The sequence below is a fragment of the Mytilus californianus genome, unplaced genomic scaffold, assembly GCF_021869535.1.
Source record: "Mytilus californianus isolate M0D057914Y unplaced genomic scaffold, xbMytCali1.0.p SCAF_1, whole genome shotgun sequence".
Lineage (NCBI taxonomy): Eukaryota > Metazoa > Mollusca > Bivalvia > Mytilida > Mytilidae > Mytilus > Mytilus californianus.
Window position 1 is genome coordinate 129,555,361 of NW_026262581.1, and position 25,571 is coordinate 129,580,931.

The 25,571-nt window shown below is 31.3% G+C and overlaps 2 protein-coding genes across 5 annotated transcripts in view; one reads left to right on the plus strand and one right to left on the minus strand.

The window, feature by feature from the left end:
• Positions 1-19,889, plus strand: part of LOC127713555 (threonylcarbamoyladenosine tRNA methylthiotransferase-like) — a 29,144-nt gene extending 9,255 nt beyond the window's left edge. For 3 of the 4 annotated variants that reach the window (XM_052219795.1, XM_052219796.1, XM_052219794.1), the window contains exons 2-15: positions 5,275-5,448; positions 5,684-5,785; positions 6,232-6,395; positions 6,675-6,741; positions 7,841-7,961; positions 8,315-8,418; positions 8,754-8,920; positions 9,322-9,467; positions 10,924-10,984; positions 11,898-12,017; positions 12,310-12,372; positions 13,358-13,441; positions 13,731-13,889; positions 18,665-19,889. In XM_052219795.1, coding sequence (XP_052075755.1) covers positions 5,277-5,448; positions 5,684-5,785; positions 6,232-6,395; positions 6,675-6,741; positions 7,841-7,961; positions 8,315-8,418; positions 8,754-8,920; positions 9,322-9,467; positions 10,924-10,984; positions 11,898-12,017; positions 12,310-12,372; positions 13,358-13,441; positions 13,731-13,889; positions 18,665-18,790 — 1,656 coding nt within the window. In that variant the 5' untranslated portion in view covers positions 5,275-5,276 and the 3' untranslated portion in view covers positions 18,791-19,889. The remainder of the gene's footprint in view (positions 1-5,274; positions 5,449-5,683; positions 5,786-6,231; positions 6,396-6,674; positions 6,742-7,840; positions 7,962-8,314; positions 8,419-8,753; positions 8,921-9,321; positions 9,468-10,923; positions 10,985-11,897; positions 12,018-12,309; positions 12,373-13,357; positions 13,442-13,730; positions 13,890-18,664) is intronic. The other variant, XR_007987497.1, reaches the window with a different exon arrangement.
• The window catches only part of LOC127713229 (structural maintenance of chromosomes protein 6-like), a 396,756-nt gene that overhangs the window by 77,219 nt on the left and 293,966 nt on the right, over positions 1-25,571 (minus strand). The window lies entirely within an intron of this gene.

The window sequence follows — 25,571 nt, forward strand, 5'->3', positions numbered from 1 at the left end:
CTTAGGGTTTCATAAAATGTAAGACTAACATGTCTAGCGGAGGCATCAATCTTTCGTTTGTGCATTGGGAACTATTTAGGGGTATTTTGAGGGGCCTAAAGAAGGGAGGGGTTTACTGTAGAACCCTATGGGATTTTATTTTCAAATGACTATTTATACTCGAAAACAGTAAGTGATAGACACGCGTGGTCTTCAGTAATGAGAAGAGGACAATGAAACAAATCAAATATAATATAGGGTGAGTCCCTGGGGGTCATCTCACCCCCCTTCAATTTGAAAATGTTCTTTTATCTTGTAAACGGTCGCGATCCCCACCCCTAAACCATATATATACTTGTATGGGACAATAAAACAAATCAAATGAAAATTTGGGGGAATCCCTGGCGTCACCCCACCCCTTCTGTTTCAGAACTTGTAAACGGTCGATATCCCCACCCCTAAACCATATATATTCATGTATGGGACAATATAACAAATTAAATGAAATATAGGGGGAGTCCCTGGGGTCACCCCACCCCCTCCTGTTTGAGAACTTGGAAACGGTCGAGATCCCCACCCCTAAACCATATATATTAATGTATGGGACAATATAACAAATCAAATGAAATATAGGGGGAGTCCCTGGGGTCAACCCACCCCCTATTGTTTGAGAACTTGTAAACGGTTGAAATCCCCACTCCTAAACCATATATATTCATGTATGGGACAATATAACAAATCAAATGAAATATAGGGGGAGTCCGTGGGGTCAACCCACCCCCTCCTGTTTGAGAACTTGTAAACGGTCCCCACTCCTAAACCATATTTATTCCTGTTTGTCATTTCAAAATAATTTGAATGATATACAGGGTCAATCTCCTAGGCGTCACATTATGTGACATATGCATATCACTTTACTAGACCAAACCAATGTGTACTGGACTTTGCCCAATGTCAGGCGACCATGGGAATGACGAATTATGGGAGCTTTGTTTGGGAGACTTCGTAAAAGCATCCTGTTACAATTATTTCTTGTTTTTTTTTAAATTTTATTGATGCAAAAAATGAGTCTAGGTAAATTGAATTTACTTTAATTATTTTTTGAATTATTTCTGGGCCTATAAAAATTTTCATTTATGGCTCATTTTAAAGATAACATATAAATCTTTCAAGCAGTGTAAAGCCCAAGAATGTTTGACCAATTGTTTTATTTGACCGGAGAACCTGAGATCACCCCCAGAATTTGGTGGGGTTCGTGTTGCTTAGTCTTCAGTTTTCTATGTTGTGTCATCTGTACTAATATTTGTCTGTTTGTCTTTTTATTTTTGGCCATGGCGTTGTCAGTTTGTTTTCGATCTATGAGTTTGACTGTCCCTCTGGTATCTTTCGTCCCTCTTTTATAATCACCTGTCATTTTATTCCAAACTTGGTATGGAGTGATATCACGGACTTGGGGTGAAGGTGGGGGTCATTTACATTTACTATGGTCAGGGCAGTCAGACCTCACCTTTGATCCCTGTAGTAGTAAACATTTGTCTGATTTGTGTCTCATAACTTTTGTACTGTAGAACCCAAACACAGTGTTCCTTCCAGGGAAGCAAGTCCATTCATACAATTACGTCAACTTGTACCACTAAAAGTCAACTGGTACCAACGTTAACTACCAACTAGAACACCTGCAATCATTGCGAACTTGTACCACTGCAGACTCACCATTAAAAATATACATTGATATATGCGTTGCTTTAGAAAACCTTGATAAAATATTAATTAATTTGCCTTAATAATCAATTCATTAAATAAACATAAATGTACAATATACGAATGGTTAATGTTTGTTCTTTCAAATCTGAAAAAAAAAATTTGAAGCAACACTGCCACAGTTTTCATAATTACGTTTGCCTTGGTTTTTGGTTAACTGCCTACAGCGCTTACAGTGCTTTGATTCTTGAAATGTTAGCGAAAGACTTTGGCATGTTTTTATACAACCGCAAAAAAATTTTGCTGTCGTATATTGGTATGACGTCGTTGTCGTCGTCGTCTGAAGACACATTGGTTTTCGCACTCTAACTTTAGTTTAAGTGAATGGATCTCTATGAAATTTTACCATAAGGTTCAATACCACAAAAGGAAGGTGGGGAATGATTTTGGGGGTTATGGTACCAACAGTTAAGGAATTAAGGGCCAAAAAGGGGCCAAAAATAAGCATTTTTGTAACTTCCAGACATAACTTGTGTGTTAGTGTATGGATCTCTCTGACATTGTACCACAAGGTTCCATATCACAAAGGGAATGCTGGGATTGATTTTGGGGGTAATTCCTCCAAATTTTAGGAATTAGGGGCCAAAAAGGGGCAAAAAACAAGCATTTTTCTAGTTTCATGACAATAGCTTGTGTGTAAGTGTATGGATCTCTCTGATATTGTACCACAAGGTTCCATATCACAAAGGGAATGCTGGGATTGATTTTGGGGGTAATTGCCTCCAAATTTTAGGAATTAGGGGCCAAAAAGGGGCAAAAAACAAGCATTTTTCTAGTTTCATGACAATAACTTGTGTGTAAGTGTATGGATCTTTATGAAATTGTACTACAAGGTTCCATATCACAAAGGGAAAGCTGGAATTGAGTTTGGGGGTAATTGCCAAAAACGTTTAGGAATAAGGGGCCTTTTTGGGGCCAAAAATAAGCATTTTTCTAGTTTCCAGACAATAACTTGTGTTCAAGTGTATGGATCTCTCTGAAATTGTACTGCAAGGTACCATACCACAAAGGGAAGGCTGGGATTGAGTTTGGGGGTGATGATTCATAAGGGGGTTCAAAAAATTGGGGAGGGGGATTTTTTTTCCTTTTTTTTTCTTTAAAATTTTCCATTTTAAATTGGTTATTTCTGATTTATATATAAAAGCAAATAATAATGATATGGCATGAATAGGTAAATTAAAAAATTTTAAGTTCTTAGACCACATTCATTCTGTGTCAGAAACATATGCTGTGTCAAATATTTAATTACAATCCAAATTCAGTGCTGTATCTAGCTTGAATGTTGTGTCCATACTTGCCCCAACTGTTCAGGGTTCGACTTCTATGGTCGTATCAAGCTGCGCCCCAGCATTTTATTATCTTATCATAAAGGTTTACAAAAATTTCTATTAATTATCAGGTGAGTTGACCCTGAAACTTTTTTTCAATTTGTTCCCTATCTTATATATAATCGCATTTTGTAAAAGCTTTAACAAACTGAAGAAATTCAAAATATTTTAATAATTTATGCAATTTAAAGCTCCAAGAACAGCCTCATGCAAGCAAAAAAAAAATCTGTGCAGATTGGAGATGTGAAATGCTTAATGACAGAACAATTCTGTAAATACAAACGAATCTCCCTTTCAGAATCAAATGTATCTGTATTCTGTAGAGGTCCTCTATATCCATAAAAAGGCATAATTAATGAATAACAGAAGTAATCTTGCAAATTTTATCCATAAGCACATGTTAATTAAATCTATTTATATCTACTTCCTGTCATTTAGGCGGGAAAATAGGGAGACTTAGTTGTTGACATTGAATATGGTTACTTATAGATCTATATACCAAAGATAAATTTATAGATTTAGGAATTCTTTTTACATAGTTCATGACAAATAAAGATTTAGATTTTAGGGCAGTATTAAGTCTGTATCTATGTTTGATTATCACCAAAAGACAAGAAAGGTTAATATTTACATGAAATCTATGGCAAAATGTTCTAAAATTTATGAAAAATTTCTTTTAATTAAAATCTAAGATAGAAACTGGTTCAAATAATAAAACAATATTTGCAATTGTTCTTGTTATTTTATATCTTCTTATGACAGGAATCCTTTCACATACAACAACTTTTTTTCTAGAAGCTATAAAGTTTTTTAAATTGAACATTTTTGTTCTCTTTTGAATGATATTTTATTTTTATTGATTTTGGATTTTATAAAAGATTTAATCACTTTAAATTCAGATGAATATTTTTAATATTAAATTATACAAACTGTTTTTTTTATTTACTTCTTTTTTACCAATAATTTTCTGAATCAATGTCTACATAACACAGTACCACATTGTTAAAACAAAACAAGAGACATAAAAACTACAGTAACTAGAGCTAAGTGACGCGACGCGACACAACTGATTGCATGAAATATTTCACCAAGAAGTCCACACGCGTTACCCTGGTGCTATCCAAAAATCCTGGGGAGAACACTGGAGGATAAAAAAAGTTGAGGGAAGTGGTACAATTTTATTTGTATTGTCTTAATGCATGTCATCATCATCTGATCATTCTTTTTTGAGGAATCAGATATACAAAATTGGGGAAATTGTAAATGTATGCTTCTTTATTGTGTAATTAGATAGAAAATTGCGGGAAATCACATTCCTCTTTATGATGTTTTACAAAAATCCTGAGAAAAACATGATCCGTGACAAAATTCTGTGCAAATGCAAAGGATGGAAATTGTAAATAGGAAGATTTTGGATTCACTAGTATATATTTATTTTTAAATAGATTTTTCTTCTTATTGAAATTTTTACTGTTATGAGGGCTATTTATTCTAATTAAAAGGCCCATGATGAGGAAAGTGATTTATTACAGTAATTTATATAATTAAGAAACACAAATAATTAGGGCCCCACCGAATGGCGGACGCCCTATAGTGATCAGTCTGTCCGTCCGTAACTAATTGTGTCCGCTCTATATCTAGAGAACCGTTATGATTTCAAAGTTTATACTTGACATGTAAATTAACCAACACCAGAGGGTGTGTCATAATGTATGTACAACTTCCTAGGTCAAAGGTCAAGGTCAAAAACTTTGGTTTTAGTTGACAACCCCATATCCTATGGTAAAGATCGTGTCAGCTCTATATCTTGAGAACTGTTATGATTTCAAAGTTTATACTTGACATGTATATAAACCAACACCAGAGGGTGTGTCATAATTTATGTACAACTTCCTAGGTCAAAGGTCAAGGTCATAAACTTCGGTTTCAGTTGACAACCCCATGTCCAATGATAAAGATACTAATTTTTTACCACACATTATTCACAGCGGGGCCCACAGAGATGGCTCCCATCTCAATGATATCTAGTTTTTATACTTATCAACTTATTTTATGATCTGAAGCAAGACCAGAGCCATAATTTAAAATACTTGTTCAAAAGCATTAATAAAAATACAGATTATATATTAAAGGCAAATATAGTTAATGAGTTACACATAAACAAATCTGCACTATATTGATGATTTTCTGAGTTTCTGTTTTACAGTCATGCCTGCTGCCTGTGATAATACAGTAGATGATATAGAAGATATTGTTGCCAAGGGAACATCAGCTGATGATATAAGACACAACACAGGATATAAGCATGTTGTACCAAGGGCAAAACGTCTCACTAAAATGGACAGGACAAAAAACTTACAAACAGACAGTTTTATTCCAGGTCAGACACTTTGGATTCAGTACTAGAACTATGTGATATTTGTTGTAGTATGTCTGATAGAAGCAGAAACACATATATTTAGATACTTTCAAAAATGCAAAATTGAAATTTTCAAATGTGAAACTGATAGTGGTATATTGTCAATCTCAGTATTTATAATAAAAAAGGGGAATTTTATAATAGTAATAATAAATAAAATAGTTGAATCATAAATGTTGTTAATTTTGTACTTCAGGCACACAAAGGATATATGTAAAAACCTGGGGATGTTCACATAATAATTCTGACAGTGAATATATGGCAGGACAGTTAGCTGCATCTGGATACAAAATAACAGGTATGTAATACTAATATATATGGATCCAGGATACTAAGTCTCATTGAAGTAAAAATAAGTCTCTAACTGCACTAAGCCTTGAAAGTGTTTTATAGTTTCTTCAAAAAATGAAAATCTATAAAAATTCACAAAACACTGTTGAAACACAGTTTAAAAAATTCCTTAAACAATCAGGATTTTTGTAAAATTATTTGGGTAAAGGCAAACAATTTCTTATTTTTAATGAGCTAAAATCTTAGCAGTGTTAGTGCTTCCATGATTAATGATGTTCAAGTGCACTATAAGAATTGTTATTCTTTTCTTTACTGTTATTGGAATTTAAGAAGATTTACTTTTGAAACATTTCTATTGAATTAGTAGACATCGTCATTTATATGGCCTTTCTTATAGCAAGCCATAATTTCAGCAATTTGAGTTTTAGACCCATGATTTTGTGTTCTGATTAGATCTTAAAGAAGATGCAGATTTATGGTTGTTAAACAGTTGTACAGTTAAAAACCCAGCAGAAGATCATTTCAGAAATGAGATAACAAAAGCAAGAGAGCTATCAAAATACTTAGTTGTTGCTGGGTGTGTTCCACAAGGGCAACCAAGGTCAGATTATTTACAGGTAGGTACTTTAAAATCATGTAAAACATACTGGTTCTATTTAAAAAAAACAACCTTTATTTAAGTTCTTGATGAAATAAATTTTAAAATATGGTTTCAATTATGAAAATCCTTTTCCTATTGTAAAACTGTTTGTAGTAGGGATATATAATGGTGCTGGAAAGTTATCTTCAAAAAGTCAACGGATTTCCATACCTAAATTATATGATAGCATTGGTTTGTTTACAGAAAAAATATATAATATACTGAAATGTTAATTCCTCATTGATATATTTTACAGGGCATTAGTGTCATAGGAGTACAACAAATAGACAGAGTTGTTGATGTTGTGGAAGAAACTCTTAAAGGTACAAAAACATTGAAAATTATGTTTTGCATCTTCAATTTTAAAAGACAGATATTAAAATTTTTTTTTTAACAAATGTCAAAATATCCTCTTGTTCAGTTTTGTTTTCATAGAATATAGAATTTCCAATCAATCCATGTTTTTAATAATTTTCATCATAACTTAAAGACATTTAAACAATAACTTGTAGATTGTATTCAAATAAAGGTTTTTTTTCGTGCTGATGGAGTCAAAAAGCAAGACATTGGTATGCTGTTTCGAAAGTCGGTGACAGTGTCATAACAATGTATAAGTTTGTCATTAGGGAACCACTAGTGATAGGTCAATGATATTTTGTATGCAGTTGTATTAGCATTGGCACTTTTCATTTCCATGAAGATTATTTTACCCCGCCCCCTCAGTCGTGGTCTATTGACTTTGAAACTTTTGCATAGTTTATATGTATGTATTAGTTTGTGATTAGTTCAGCTTATGGGGAACCACTAGTGGTAGAACAATGATATTTTGTATTCAGTTGTACTAGCATTGGTACATCTCATTTCCATTGAGATTATTTGACCCCACCCCCTCAGTCATGGTCTATTGACTTTGAAACTTTTGCATAGTTTACATGTATTAGTTGTGATTAGGTCAGTTTATGGGGAACCAATAGTGGTAGGTCAATGATATTTGGTATGCAGTTATTTAGGGGTAGGCACATCTCATTTCCATGGTGGTTGTTTGTCCCTACCTCTTTAGTCTTGGTTTATTGACTTTGAAACTTTTGCTTAGTTTACATGTATTAGTTTGTGATTAGGTCAGTTATTGGGGAACTAGTGGTAAGTCAATAATATTTGGTATGCATATGTATAAGCATTGGCACATCTCATTTCCATATAGATTGTTTGGCCCTGTGCCTTCAGTCATGGTTCATTGACTTTGAATATTTTCTTAACTTACATGTTAAAGTATTGCTATTTTGATTTCAACATTTGCACTTTACTATCAAAAAAACAAAAAGGCGAGACATATTTCTGTGTTAACAGTTTATTTTTGTATCGTTTTATGTCTTTTTATCTAAATGAAAAATAATTATTTGATTATTGTTATAATTAATAAAGGACACTCAGTCAGGTTGTTTGGACAAAAGAAAGCAGAAGGAAAGAAGACAGGTGGTGCTTCATTGAGTTTACCTAAAGTTAGAAAGAATCCTTTAATAGAAATTATTGCCATAAACACAGGGTGAGTGTACATGTATCTTCAGTATACTGACAGGGTTGTGTTAAACAGCTTTGATTTATTTTATGCACACCTTGATAAATAGCTCTGTGGTCTGTAATAAAAAATTATCTTGGGTATATTCAAAACATTATTTATAAAAAGTGCTGTTTGTATGTATGTGCTTAATGTTTGCTAAATAACTATGCTATTAAATGAGAAGTGTGAGATTAAATTTATGTGACTTACCTTTCCATTAATTATAGCAAATACAAATCAGAAAGGGTTTTCCAAAAATTCTGTACTCAATTGAAATTCTCTTAATGATTTGTAAAATACATTTGTTTTGCTCAAGTTCAAATTTTTATATTTTTTAGGTGTTTGAATCAGTGTACATATTGCAAAACTAAGCATGCAAGAGGAGAGTTAGGCAGTTATCCTATAGAGGACATTGTAGCTAGAGCTAAACAGTCATTTGAAGGTAATTGATTTATTACAGTACTTCAGATACAATTCAGATAACTGACAGATGTCCTTCCAAAACTTTATGTTTATGAAATACCTGTTGTAATGTAAATTGCATATATTATATCTATTAAAGTATGAAGATGTTAAGCTATATGTAATTTTTCTGTATGTGAAAATGCAATTTATTGTCTTTCAACAAAATAAATAGACAAATATAAATAAAAAAAGGAATGATGAGATAAACACTTTAACATTGAGTCACATCAATTTAAAGGTAACATTAATTTCACAAGCTGAGCAAAGATTTTGAAGTTATGTCAAGTAGTATTTGAATAATGTATTTCATAGAGGGTGTGGTGGAGATCTGGTTGACATCAGAAGATCTTGGAGCATATGGTCATGATATCAATGTAACATTACCTCAGTTACTATGGAAACTAGTAGAGGTTATACCTGAAGGTGCCAGGATGAGGCTTGGTATGACAAATCCTCCTTACATCTTAGAACACTTAGAGGTTAGATTTAACTTTTTATTCTCTTTTTTTTTAGTTCACCTGAACATGTTCATAGAAGTTGTAACTGTTGCATCTATGTTATCAATCTTCTCTTTGTCTAGGTTGCATGGTTTCTGAAAATAACTATAGTTAAAAGAAGGTATTAAACAATTGCAACACTTCAATTGTTAGAATGTCCAGCATATAAAAAATTAATTGTTTAAATAATACCAGTGACTCTTGGAAATCAATTCTAATTTAATGATGTAGAAAATTAAATATTATGTTTACCCTTCATAGCCTTGTATTTGAATTCATGTTGCTTCAATTTTCTTTTTTTTTAAACTGCCAAAATTTTTGATGTTCATTCAAATTACTTTTGAAATATCTGTACTGAGATATCCTGATAATTTTGTTTTCAGGAAATGGCAAAGATTTTAAATCATCCTAGAGTTTATAAATTTCTTCATGTTCCTGTCCAGTCTGCGTCTGATAGTGTTCTGATGGACATGAAACGTGAATACAGCCAAGCTGATTTTAGACATGTTGTTGATTTTCTTAAACAGAGGTATGAATTGAAAATAACTTATGATGTTTACAATGATAGATAAGCTGCAGACAGATTTTCAGAAGCCAAACAGTTAATTTTGCTTTGACCCTTGAAAAATAATGCAAAATAGACCTGTAGATGTGTTTTATCTTTTTGTGTTGAGTTATTGATGATACCCAACATCTCCTTCTAATCCTTCTTATTTTAGAAAAAATGTAATACAAGGGTATACAAAACAACTTGTCATTAATGTATACTTTACAAAACAAAATCATTTATTTAAATAAGGGCCTTGTAGGTCGAGTTGTCTAAGTAGTCGAGCAACTGTATCACTAGCCTGTCAACACTGAGGTTGTGAGTTCAATTCTAGCCTGTGGCAGGTGTGCCTGACTCCAATCTTAATTCACTAGGATTGTCAGTTTTCCTACCAAAGGTTGGTGGTTCTCTCCTGGCACTAAGACTTCCTCCACCAATAAAAACTGATTGTTAAGAAATAGCACAAAAGTGCTGAAAGTGGCGGTAAACACCAAAGAATCAAATCAAATCAAATCAAATTTATTTAAATTTAAAAAAGCACATTTTTTAGGTTGTGTAGTCAATTTAAAATTCTACATGTAAAGTTTCTCTAATATTAATGTTCTTTGCATTCATCCTGTGTCTGGCTGTGTATTATAATGGTTATTGTTTTAGGAATGTTTTACTTGTCAGAGATGAAATTGTAATTAAATGTTTTCTAATGCAAGATCAAAGGACATTATGATATGTATAAAAAAAGTCATGCAGACAGCATAAAAGAATTAAAAGAGTATGTTGACATTTTCACATAAACCAATATATTTTATCTTTATTATTGAATTGAAAGCTAAAGCTTTGCATGAAGAACTATACAAAATTGATATACAAGTAAGCCATTATGCACAGATTTTTACTTTTGGTTTATATCTCACTTTAAAAAATGAGAATTATAGTTTGACACTGTTAAGGAATGAAGATTTTTGTAACGAACTGACAATTTTCCAACAAAAATAGCATTTCTTAAAATCACTTTGAATTAGTCTGTCTTAATGAATGACACTATTTGTGCTTATCATAAAATCAGATAGACAATTCAGATTGTCAGACTCTTCAGGGGCAGATCCAGCCATTTATAAAAGGGGGGTTCCTAACCCAGGATAAAGGGGGGGTTCCAACTATATGTCTTCATTCAAATGCATTGATCGTCAAAAAAAAGGGGGTGTTCCAACTCCCGGAACCCCCCTGGATCCGCCACTGCTCTTCTGGTTTATGAAATTAACTTTAATATGATATTTAAATATTTAATTGCACTTGAAAACATACATCTCAAAAATTGAAGATGAAAAAAGTTCTTCAAAATATTTTCCGATGTCACTTCATATTGCTGCAAAATATTTAATAATAATCAGTATCGTTTAGATTAATCTTTTAATTAATGTTATCCTTTGTCCTTTTTCAGGGTACCTGATATTACTATAGCAACAGATCTTATATGTGGTTTTCCCACAGAAACAGAGAAGGTATTGCAACATTTTGTACTTATTTTGTCACATCTTATCAGCTTTGTCCAATATGTGTATACTATTAATTTTTGTCTATTGTAATCTAATCTACATCGTTCTTTTTATACTTATAGATAATAGTGTGGTACTGTGGGGGGGGGGGGGGGACTCTATTAAAAATCCCCTTGTCCATCAGTCTGTCAATCTCTTCATTCAACAAATATGTTCGTCATTTTTTCTCGGATTCATCTACAAAATGAAATATTTGGTTAGCAGCTTGAAAGAAATGGGCAGTAATGTGTGAGCACTTTTGAATCTGTCAGATACCTACTTTCTGTTTGCGAATACTTTCAATTTTTCAATAAAAAAACTTTAAATTTTTTGTCACATATTTCTCCAATTCTATTGAACAGAATGACTTCATATTTGCTCAACAGCTTAACAGTGATGAACTTTTGTGAGATGTTTGGATATGTCAGACACCTATTTCTTGTTTTTCAATACTTTGAATTATGAGGAGGGTATGCTTAGCACGACAGCACATGCAGTCTTGTTTTTAATATATAATTATAAAAATAAGGAGATGGGGTATGATTGCCAATGAGCCAACTGTCCACCATAGACCAAAAAGACAAAGATGTAAACAGTTGACTTGTAAAGCCATGGTATGTATGGATGAACTACGAAACTCTTTTGATTAAACTAAGTGTTATGGTGTATATATTTTCTCCTTATTGTTTTCACTATTCTGATAAAAAAATATCTATCAAATTGTTTTATTTTAAAATCCTAATATCCTAGTAAATTTCAACCAAATGAATGTATTGGAGAAAGGATATAATATATATTAATGATAAATGTATAATAATTTTGTAACCAATAAACAGTTTGACACATTATAGTTTATACATTCTTCTTTATCTGTTTACAGGATTTTGAAGAAACAATGGATTTAGTTGAAGAATACAAATTTCCAAGTTTATTTATTAATCAGTACTTCCCTAGACCTGGCACCCCTGCAGCTAAAATGCCTCGTATTCCTGCACAACAGGTAAATGTCTTTAAGGTTGTTGTAAATGCAAAGGAGCTTAAATTTATGCCATCATGCTACATAAATATTTTCAGAAATATGCATGAGGTTAGACAAGATATAATAATCTAGTGATATACAGGTAAATAATTAACTGTCATCTGATTGATAAATCATAATACGTTACTTCAGAGTTTGTCCATTGTCTCTGAAATCCAGTATTGAAGTGAAACTTTCTTTGTTATAAATGCTATGGTTTACTAAGACCAAAAAAATCTTATATGCATGTATTAATTGGAATTATTTATTACAGGTGAAGAAAAGAACTAAAGCTGTTTCTGAATTATTTCAGTCTTACACTCCCTATGACCACAAGGTATATATATATATATATATATATATATATAAAATATAAAACAGGGTTTTGTTGTATTATTGTATAGTCACAGATATGTTTACCTATCAGAAAAGATAACTTCAGTCAACATCATATGTGTTAATGAACTTATGACTTTCAAAACTTCAAATTCAGAAAAATACTTGGCAGTGTTTAAGTCATATAAACTCAATTTCACTACCCTTTTTCCAAGTTCAAAAACCTTGTCCATGAGGCCTTTCCTACTAAAATTTATTTTGCATCCCAAATAGGCACACATACGTTGCTAGTAAATTGGTTTTGTTAGCAATATCTACCTTATTTATTTGCTAATATCTTAACAATTTATACTCAGATCTCAAAAGTGATTCGTGCAGTTTTACATTTTTTAAATGTTTTAGGTCCAAATACAAATATATAAAAAAAAAAGAAAAAGAAAAAAATCTAATGTATAAATGCTTCAATCGTGATCATTTTGATTATGATAATGAACTTAAAGTATAATATATATAGGGCCAACAATAGTTCATAGCATCCCTAGTTAATATGGTCTTACTGATTGATAACTGATTTGCTACTGTTTTGTGATTTTCAGAAATATTATGATTTATATACTTGAAACATTTTAGGATGGTTAGTTTTCAAACAGCGGTGAAAAATGGCCACATCAAACCTTCTGTGTTTGTAATTTAATTTTATTTACTAAATAATCTGTTTTTGCAGTATTTTTTGTATCATTAATGATGGAATCAGATCCATATTTCTAACTTGTATAATGATATAGGAGATAATTTTTGTACAAGGTTAAGTTTACTGTGAAACTATATGGGTATTTTTGCACATTTTAGTAGCACCTTGGGAAATTCTTGATTCCTCTAAAAGTATTTTGTTGGGGAGATTCTCTTAAATAAAATGTAGACCATTGAAATCAGTTTTTTTATGCAGACTGAAATCCATGTCATTTTTCATTTATTTTTCATTGTAGCTAGGTGAGATACAGAATGTATTGGTTACAGAAGTATCCAAGGACAGACAATACTATGTTGGTCACAATGAATGTTATGATCAAGTAGGTATATCTTTGAGATAATATTTTGGGATGAATTAGAGTGTTCTCTATAGAAATTTCATACAGCCTTATGGAATAGAGGTAGTCTTCATAAAACATTTTTTACTGCGATCAGAGTAAACCAAAAGTTTTGAAAAAAGAAATTCTGAAATGTGTTTATATTTATTTAATTTTTTCTTCGGCTTCCTTAAATTTGAAAAGAAACTGGTTCTATGTTAAAATTTGTCATAATTGTAATCTTTTTCACTTTTTAAGTATCTGCTATATAATTGCATATTTTGAATTGCAGGTATTAGTACCAAAAGATGAACACTTACTTGGGAAATTAGTGGAAGTACAAATTACAGAGACTGGAAAACATTTTCTGAAATGTGCTCTATCAAAAAATGTTTTCAGACCTGATGTACCATTACCCTTGAAACAAGGACAAGTCTCGGGAGTTTCGCAGGTTAGTTTATTATTTAATAACATGATCAGTTTCAATATTTTTCCTAGTATTCTGTACAAGTTTAAAATTATAAATGATAGAAATTGCTTGATAAATACAGTGCATGTCCCACATCAAGTTTTTTTATTTTCACAAAAATCTAAGATGCTACTACAGTGGATAATTGTATTTATTATACTTCATGTCAAAATGCCAGATTTTGATAAGTTAATATGAGGGAGACAATTTACTCTATCCTATTGTAAATACTCTATTACCCTTCATGGAGACGCTTGTGCGCTTTATTACATACGGATGGTTGTTATGTACAAGACGTCATAGTTTATTACTTTGAATTTGAAATGACGGTAATAACAGAACATTCAGTATAATAAATTAAATAACACATATCTGAGAGGGTGATAGAGCAGATTGTTACCCCTCGAAAAGACATTGTCAACCTTGGCTTCGCCTCAGTTGACAATGTTGTCTCGGGATAACAATCTGCTCTATCACCCTCTCAGCTATGTGTTATTTATATAAAAATCAGACTCTTTGGCATATGAATTTAAACAATTTTTCTTGAAATCTGCTCTATAGGCTGTAGTTATATTATGCATGGAAAATTTCATGGTGGTCATTCCTAAAAAAATATTTTGGTTTTGTCTGAGATCTAAGATTGTCTTAAAGCAGTACATATTGTAACATTGAATTTTGTTGTAAATTAAATATCTGATAGATATATAAATAATGAGGCAGTGTTTAACATGATTTTGAGCCCCCAATCCTCTAACCTGGGACAGTGGTGTTACAGCACAACATAAGATTAGAACAAAGCATAGTATATTCATATGGCATAAACATACCATCCTTTTGAGTAAGAATGTAATATTTGGCCTTGGACACAAAACTGTCATCATTCAGTCAATCTTCTTCTTTTATTTTTAAGTTACTTTAATTAGGAAACTCTTAATCAAAAGATAAATTGGCAATCCAATTACATTTCCTGATTTATGTTTTTATCTTTAAGTTACCTTTAATTAGGAAATCCTCATTCAAAAGATAAATTGGAAAACAAATTACATTTCCTGATTATTTTTTAATGGAAGTACAAATGTACTTATCATGTTTAATCTGTTCGGAAGTTTATAAAAAGTACCATAGATTATGATTTTTTTCTCCACAACCTAAACTTTGTAAACAACAGATATTATATGATACCATGATTTCATTAAAATATATAGGAGTACAATAATCAAAAGATCTTGATGAATAACTTTTGTTATGTTATGTAATCAATAATTTATGAAAGGATTTTCAAAAAAAGATTATGAATTATAAAATCAATACTTACCATTGCTGTGTAGATTAGCTCCCGCCCCCCTCAGACATGGTCTATTGACCTTGCAGCTAATGCATAGTTTACATGTTAAAGTTTGTGTTTAGGTCATTAAAGATTAACCAGTAATTGTGAATCAATGATATTTGGTATGCAGTTGTATTAGCATTACTATATCTTATTTCCATATTGAAGAATATATGGCCCTTCCCCCGCAGTCGTTGATCATTGATTTTAAAACTTTTGCATTGTTTAACATGTTAAAATTAGGTTACCATAGTTAAAAAAAAACATGTATGATCAGTAAATGATATTTAGTATGCAGTTTCATAAGCATAGGCATATCTTATTTCTATTGAGATTATTTTGCCCTGTACCTGCAGTCATGGTTGGTTGACTGATGTTTTACATAGTTTACATGTTAAATAATTGTCATTTTTAGTCAACATTTGCATTGTACTCTCAATACTACATACATGTTAGACATGTAATTGTGTCAACAGTTTATTTATTTCTTGATAGAAATCTATTGATTTCATTTCAACAACTTTCCTTTTGGTTTTATGTTTTCATGTTAAAATGATTTGTTAGTGCACAATATATTGTTTGGCTCAGACCTTCATTTTCACTTCCAGATGTTGACAGATAGAAAACTAATATTAATGCTGCAAAAGGACATAATTTTAACATTAAACCCTTCTAAAAATATACTTAAACAGCTTCCTCTTCAAAAAGATATTTCACAAAGTTGATTGATTTTATCAATGCACAAATGAAAACTTTATTGTTATGAATAAAATTTGTGATCTTTGTGCTATTCTGAAACCTTAGGTGGCCTATACCAAAGGAAACACTTAAACATAGAATCCTATAAGAAATATATGGGGACAGCTTCTACCTTGAAAATGATTCATATAATGTTAGATGATGCTATTTTGGTTGTGATTTTAATGTCTCTCAAACCCAAGATGGCTGCCCCACAGAATATAGTTTAACAAATGACCTTATAAGATATACATTTAAATAGTTTTATCATTCATGGAAAATGTCATTTGCTGCATGTGGGTTATATTTGTGTAATAGAAGTTTGTCTAGTTACTTAAATAACATGTGGGATGTGTGATCTAAAAATTATCCCCACCTAAAATATCATTGAATAAACATGAAATATTTCTGTGATATTCCTACCTACTGGATTTTCCTTGATAAGAACCTTACCAGTGCCTAAAATTGATAAATACAATACACAAATAGAAAAAACAGCTTTTGAGTATTTATTGATATATAAAATTCTTGTGAAATTCCCATTTACATGCTTTTAAAAGTTGTATGAAGCTGTGATATGTAACACCTCTATTGTTTCTGTTGTTTTTTGTATATTATGCAATCCTTCATGTTAAACTATAAAAGTCCATATAATAGTGATGTAGACAATAGTTTCTTGATATGCTGTGAGGACATAACTAATTAAACTCATTTACTTGATAATTTTAGTGTTTGTTGTTCAGCTAAAATGTTGACATTCATATTGATTAATAATAAACTCTTTGTTATATGTATTCAAAATTACAAAAGCAATATTGAGCTAACATTCAAATTCTACTTTAGCCTAAATATAATGAAAAGGCAAACAGCAGAAATTTATCAGTGTTGAATAAAAAGCAAATAGAAGATTACATAATTTGTCTTATTTGCATTAAAGAATATTTGGCAAACATGTGCTATTTAATTTTTGTATTTTACATTAAAATAGCTCAATGATTGATTATTCTACATTATACTGAAGTTAACATGCCTTTTATTAAATGCCTTTAAACTATATGCTGAGTATTTAGAATGTTTTTACTTGTTTGTCAAAACCATCAAGAAATTTCCAATATTGTTTTCAATATTAATTATATATTAAAAATTCACACTACACACACAACACTCCAATATTTGTGTTTAAATTAATGGCTTTGATAAAAAAAAAAGCAATCGTTTTCTATTGTTGATTAATCATAAGCCAAGCTAGCATAATGAATAAATGATTAAATAGATTCAATTAAAACTTTCAGAAATTCTTTATGTACCAGACTTTTGTCAGTTGAAATTTTCCAATATTTATTAATAGCCATTTATATCACTTTATGACCTTTATCAGAGCCAGAGGTTGGTTGTGCACCCTATGAAGTAAATACAGTTAATGCAGGAACTTTTCTTTTGCTTTTGGTTATTATATTAGAGTGGCCCCCCTTTTTCAAAATTGTGTATTCTCCAATAATTATAGTAATCATGTTATTGTCAAATATAGTCAAAATTATGTGGTCTTGTATAATTGTCCTGTCATATTTAATTTGGTCCTTTGGTTGGTTATAATTATCATGTGTTGGTCCTGTTTAATTCTCATTTTATGGTCCTCTTTCAGATTTGCTTTAGATGGCCACAACGTTATTGGGGACAAAAATGAAGCAAAAATGTCTAAATAAAAAAAATCTTAAGTGTTGCTTATAAGAAATCCTTTTGAATAACAGCCAGTGGTTATATGACCTCTTACCAACACAACATTTTTACTAAGTATAAAAATGAAAACGGGGTCATCCATGAAACTAGTCATTCTCATTTGTGGAAGTTGAAATTCTGTATTTAACTTGTAATTTAGCTTATAGTATAACTTGTATTAATTCTTACAGAAGTGTTTAAAATGCTAGAAACTTGAAAATAATGTTAAAAAAATTGTATAACTGGTCAATCTAATGCGATATTTATGTAACAAGTTTTTTCATTGGATAAAATTTACCATCAAGTCCACAAATGACATGTCTTGGGCCGCCATTTTGAAATACTTGAATTCATAAATGTTTGATTAAAACAATATGATAGAAAATGAAACATTACCAACTTAAAAAGAGTACTGTTTTATTAATGAGATTTTATCCAAATCTGAATAGTACAAGTAAAGAAATAACCTTTGGTTTGAAAGTTTTCATTTGTATGACTCCATCTTGTCATGATGTTAAAGTGCCAAAATCATTCATGAAGTTTCATGGGATTTTATTTTATCTTAAATTTATACATTTTTACAAGCTCTAATGTACACTTTCTTTTTGTAATGCATTAAAACAGGAGGAATAACAGTACTGTATTTGAAGAGTTGCCATCATCAATTGAGATTTGACAGTCACAAATATCTGTTTTACTGGCTGTGCTACATGTTGCTAATAAATCTGCATTTGCGACCATCAAGTCGCCAAATGACAGCGATAACTCTTCAACTACAGAACGGTTATTCCTCAATTCCTATAATGTGTTATAAACTTTTGTAAAATCAAAGATTTATTAAAAACTTTTAAGATTACAGTGCTGATGATCCCAAATCAAGTCTAAGGTTGTAGTCAGTAAGAATTGAACTGATAGTATATTTGGAATTATGATGAGATTTCAAATTTGATGTCAAGTTTCTTTTTTTCTATTTCAGATACAGACATCCAGTAAGACAAACATTTTGGTGATTCTTTCGTTTATTGTGTTAGTAATAGCTGTCTTAGTCAAATTACAGACATTGTTATTTAGTGGGACACAAGCCTTAGGAGAACTGAAATAAAGTTTTTTAAACAGGGATTTAAAACTTTTATTGTAATGAATTGAAGAGATGTGTCCCCTAGCTGAATTTTATCATAGAAAGTTCTTGTCTATTTCATCATGGTTTTAAGAATTGCATTTCCGTGATAATGAATAAACTGAATTTAAAAGTACAAAGAATTTAACCAATGATTTTAAAAATTTAATATGTTGTCATTTCTGACAAAATTGAGGTCAAGTGCAATATTGTTGATTTTCATTTTGGCCCTTCAGGAGTAATAGTCCTTGATTAATTGGGAATTAGCACTTTATGTTGATTCCATGCAATCACTTTCTAGTGTTGGGAAAAGTTCAACAACATCTCCCCCAAATTCCAAATGCAGTTAAAAAATAAAATTAAGGTCAAGTACAATATTACTGATTTTTACTTTTGCCCTTCAGGAGTAATGGTCCTTGTTTGATTGGGAAATGGCACTTTATACTGTTTCTGTGCAATATCTTTAAAACTGTTCAACCAATTCTTCAAATTTTTTATGCAGTTATTAAAATGACAAAATGGAGGTAATTTTAAATGTTAATGATTTTCACTTATGCCTGATTGATTAGGAAATGTCATTTCTGTGTAATAATATATAGAACTGCTTAACCAATGATTTGCAAATTTCAGTTCGTTTTTACTGTTGATAAAGTGAAGGTCAAGTACAATATTGCTGATTTTCACTTTTGCTCTTCGGGAGTGATGGTCCTTGATTGATTGGGAAATAGCACTTTATGTTGATTCCATGCAATCACTTTCTAGTGTTAGGAAAGGTTAAACAACATCTCCCCTAAATTTCAAATGCAGTTAAAAAACAACAATTGAGACAAAAAATTCAGTTGCATTGAAAAGACTAATGGTAAACATTTCTTATGTGAGTTTGGTTATTTCGTTAATATCCCTGTGATTAGTTTGTGTTATAACAACATCATCTTAGACAAAACAAGTAACAATGAGAAATTGAACATACATTATTGTGTTAAAAGAATCATATCCCTTAAAACTGTATTGACTCCTTAATATAAAGTAAAAATTTTATAGGTGTGCGGTTTCATAAATGGTGCAATAAAATTCTTTTTCAGAATGGTTTATTATTATATAGCCTAAATGGGTTCTTGGTCCATATGAATACAATCCCTTTAAAATGTATTTTATCAGATAATGTCTTCATTGCATTCACTTCTTTCATATTTACATTTCTCCAAGTATTTACTGGAATGTTTTCTACTAGCTTGATTTGAATACAAAAAAGTTGACCTTTAACCTCGTTAGACAACATACAATTACCTATCAAACAACCAGGCAACTTTGAAACATACTTTGCAGAAAAATAACTAGAAGGTCCTGAATAAAGTTATTCATTTTGTTATGATGGAATAAAAAACATGGCTGCCAAAGGCAATTTTTGTGTCTGATTGATTTTTTTTTTAAAACTTCTCCACTGAAACTACAATGAAAAATGTTGGTGAAACTATGAATGGCTAATGTGGAGAAGTTCCTATTAAAACCATATGGAAAATCACATTTTCATCATCTTCTCTGAATCTACCTGGCCAATTTTAACCAAACTTGGTAAGAAGGATGATTGGAGGGCCTCTAAAAATTATCCTCATTTGGTTTTGACTAAATGACAAAACTTGGCCACAAGAGATAATATTTGATTCTGATTGACCAATTGTCAAAAATCTTTCCTTTGCATTGTTTTTGTTTGGCCTGCAACAAAAGTTGCAACATGCAAGACATAAAGATTACAATCTGGCTGTGGAGTCAGCATTAACTATATGTATTTAGCTTTATATTTTAGTGGATAGAGGACCTGGATGCTTCATATCTTGTATGCAGATACCTTATGTCACGAAGTTTCCGTTCATCATATGTCCATTGTCCTTGACCTCAATTTCTAAATCCTTCAATGACTGCTTGAAAACAAATTATAGTTTTTTGTCATGTAAATTTTTCACTTATTATGAGTAATAGGATAACTTTATTTGATATGTGGGTTACTTGCAAGGTCTACATATCCGTCAGACGGGACTACTGACCTCTACCTCATTCAATGGATAAGTGATCAATGTTAAGTTTTTGTGGTCTAATCCGTATCTTAGATACTATAATCAACAGGTCAACTATATTTGGTGTATGAAATGATTGTAAGGTGTACATGTCTAACACTCCAAGTGGCAGGTTTCATCTGAACTTGACCTTTTTTTTCATGGTTCATTTAATAATGCTTAGTTTTTCTTGTTTGGTCTATTTCAAGTACACCTTCCAATCATTTCATACACCAAATATATGTGGTTTTGTCAGTTTATCAGATACTATAAGCAATAGGTAAACTATTTTGTTTTTGTGTATGGAAGGATTGTAATGTGTACATAATAAATGTCTGTCTGTCAGGGTTCATATGAACTTGACCTCATTTTTCTGATTTATTGGTGAATGTTAAATTTATGTGACACTTTTAGTGAAACCTTCATATTACTGACTTTCAATGTAAATTCAATCATAAATAAATCAGGGGAGACATTTCAGCATGTGTACTTGTGAATGTTTAGGGAACTAATGAAAACAAAACCATCTGTAGCTTAATTTGTGTGAAGTTTTCTTCATGTTAGTAATTAATGGGGAAAGGAGGAGGTATGACAAGAGCCATTGGTTGGACCCTGAGATAAAAAACAAAAAACATATGCAAGCCTTTCATAAATGAACAGGCAAATATAATCTAGAAACTTTAGTGCATAAAGGCTACTTGTGATGTCACTATTGTGTCTAAAACATTAACTAAATGGCCAATTTTATTCATAGTTTATGGTCAAAGTATAAACATATATGAACAACAGCTTTACCCAAAAAGATATTTTACACTCATTGACATCTATGTAAAACACTTTTTGTAGCAAAGTATCGTTTGTGGTGCAACAATATTTTCATTTTATTGTCTTCCGTGTGACGAATGTCACATAACACAAGACGTAGTAGTCCTAATCCAGTGATAACTGCATTACCTATTTGTACAAATCGTCATAAGATCATAGAAGTTGCAGATACTATATATCCTGTATAAAGATGCATCATGGTCTTAAGTTTCAGTCTGGCACATGTCCAATTATAATTCAGAGCCTGCTTATAAATGTAGTTTTATTTTTATCTAGCGATTTTTCCCCAAGTAATCATGGCTAAAGGACAACTGTATTTGGAAATAGACCCATCATAGATACCAGGAATGTAAAATAGAATGGTATACATGTCTGGGTGACCTTGATCTCATTTCATTGATCAGTTATCAACGTTAAGATTTCATGATTATGTCGGATTCACAGACACTTTGACCGAAAATTCAACAACTTTAAGCGTATGGAATGATTGTCTGTCTGGTTGAACTTTAATTAATTTCATCGTATGTATTGGTCAATATTTAATTTTCGATATAAGATCATTTTCAGATACTATAAACTGTAGGTTAACTATATATGTTGTGTGGAATAATTGTTATATGCATGTCAGTCTTACCGGCAGGGTTCGTCGTGAACGTTCAGTTGCGTTTTTGTGATTAGGTACGATTCTCTTTTTCTTCTTCCAAATACTGCCCACATTCACAATGGTGAATAATCTGTGAAGGTGCGCTTAACGCAGGAAATCAACTATATTTAGTGAATGCATGGAAGTATTATATTATAATACTTCCATGGTGTATGGAATGATTGTTAAGTGTACATGTCCGTCTGGTAGGATCAATGGGTTCATCTGACCTTGGCGTCAGTTTTATGGTATTGGTCAATTTTAAGTGTGTGTGATTAGGTCCGGTTTTCAGGTACTACTAGGCCAACTCCTGTATGATTGTAAGGTTTATATGTCATTATTAAAGGGACATTAGCAGTCAATTTCATGTTCACCGATTTGATCCAAATTCTCATATTTTATCTATAACATATGAAAACATATATCCAAATAACAAAATGTCCAAAAGAAACGATTAACAATGCAAAGACTCTCCGTTTAAAGCGTATCAGCGATTCCTACGTATTTTAGACTAGACACCTTCCAATTATCCTTCGAAATGACCCCCGAAGACTGCCAATGATCATATACACCCAATATAAACATGAATATGAATATAATAAACTGATAAGCACGTGCAATCGTGTAATGACGTTTTATATCGGTCTGTTTTATTTCGTGTTCTAGTTTAAACAAAATAGGTAAATCATCTTTTTACCTGTATAAGAATGATTTTTTGTTGGCCGGATCAGTCAACGAAATAGTTATTCCCTGTGGCTTCATTGTTTCGCTTTTCAATGTTGACATTCTTTTCTGTTTAGAACATTCTCACCCCTTCTCGTCCAATGGAAACTCAGTTATTTCCCTTCCAATTTTCATAGTGCATGGCTTTCCAGGCACTATAAAATGCGGTGTTTTACGTTTCCGCAAATTGGCATTACTTTTCCGTGAAAAAATGATGACGTTTCCGCAAAAAAAAGTCTACGTTTCCGCAAATAAATACCTTACTTTTCCGAGAAAATAGTAACGATTCCGGAAAAAATAAATTATTACTTTTTCGAGAAAATAATTAAGGAGTACATTGAATTTTGTCCTAAATGAAACCTGCAACAACTGATTGTAGCAGCATGAAATTTTTGAAACAGCAGTATGCATTGCACATTCAAAGTCAATATGATCTACCTCGGGCTGGAGAGTTAGTCTTCGGGTAGTGCACACATCAATAAGCAGATCCCACATTTTGATAAAAAGTTGAAGTAACGCAAACACAAGAGGAATGTAGTTACCATTTTACACCCATGTATCGAATATTTAACTGTGCCATCTATGAAAATATCAGTTATTTCATTACATATACGATCATAGACATTTCAAGTTGGTGAAACATAAAAATATAACGATTCCGACATCATCATCTTTCACTAAGGTGAAACTTTTATTCTTTTTTATATCTGACTAGTATATTGTAGATATAAGATCAGAACCTTTTTTGTATAAAATATGAAATAAATAGTGTATCTAACATATATTCAAATATTAACAAGTGTGGACACAGATGAATGTGGATAGTATGTTTGGATGTTTGACAGTGTTTTATATGACAAAAGGAGTTCTATGTTTTTCCTATATGGTGTTATTAACTGTGTTGCACGATGACAACCAACCTGAGCATGAGGAGTGTTGTTTATTTAATATTAAGATTTTATGTTCAAGAGGGCATGGAAGAGACACTAATTGCATTAATGACCAAATGATTATGATAGAATATTTTCCACATCTTTGATTTTGGATAAATTTTGTAGCTAGGAGAGCAACACATAATAGGTTCATTTTTTCATGTGATTTTTTTTTAAATGGGAGATGATATTTGAGAACATGATATCAGGAGGCTGTAATTCAGTGGTTGTCGTTTGTCTATGTGTTACATAATATTTGTTTTTCGTTTATTTTGTGTACATAAATAACATAAATGACTATGCGTTATGGGCTTTGCTCATTGTTGAAGGCTGTACGTTGACCCGTAGTTGTTAATTTCTGTGTCATTTTGGTCTGTTGTGGAGAATTGTCTCATTGGCAATCATACCACATCTTTTTTATATGTATTTGCTCACTATTTGTATGGTTCTATTTATATTACTTTGTGGTGGATTGTCAGTATCATTAGTAAAATATTTTGTTAAAATGTCGAAATTGTTTCTCAGATTAGAAGACATTTATTGGTTTTTAGTAATGAAAATGCCTGACATGATGCTTGGGGCTAGATGAGCTAAAAAGTAAACTTCTGTGTTGTTTTTTATCAATTCTTTGATAACATCTCCTCCAAAGCTGGCCGAAGCAAAAAAAAGTTTTGACCAATATGAAAACGATATCAACAAAAAAACCTTTGTGAGCATGCTTCAAAGACTCATAACTGCTCCAAAAGTAATCTGATAGAATTTCAAGCATGTCAAGTGGGTATTATGAAAATCTACTTAATATGTCTAAATATAAAAAAAGTTATAGTATTCAATATGAAAAAGGTATTGCAAAATTATTCTCTTTTCAATTTTTTTTGTTATATGGATACAAATATAAGTGATACCAATACAGTATTTGTTGTGGTATGAAAGTGTAGTAATTAACATTTACTGTAACAATGTTAATTCACACAAATTAAGAAATAAACAAATGAATGAAAAATGTTGAACATGTACAATGAAATATAGTTTTAGAAATCAATTAGGCCAGATAGGCCTTATAATTTTTTTTTTTTTTTTTAACATACTGAATGACCATTTACACTCAGGACTGAGTCATCAGTAGGCAGTACAGATGTATTAAAACAACCTAGCATCATATTGCTAGTAGCGAGTGTAGCATTGTCAGGTAAATTTGTTCTTTTTTTTAAATTTGGTTAAAGGACAAAAAATGTTTGGTTCAAGTCATAATAAAATGCTTTTATCTCCTTATTACTTACATTGTACATAGAATGGATACTACCCTGACAAATCCTTGTACATGAGAGTTGTCTGTCAAATCTTTATTTCACAAAGAATGAATTGCATAACAATGAACTGAGCTCAAAGCAAAGCACTTTAATAATACACTTAGACAAAGAGCTCAATCCAGTGATATACTTTGTACTACAGGTCCTTCATGAACATCCTATCCACCAAAACCATATCTCACAAACATGCCATACTACATGTACATGGTTCGATCAGAAGTCCTGAAAAAGATATGAATTTTATTATCATATTTTAATTATACATACACAGGTTAAAAGTTA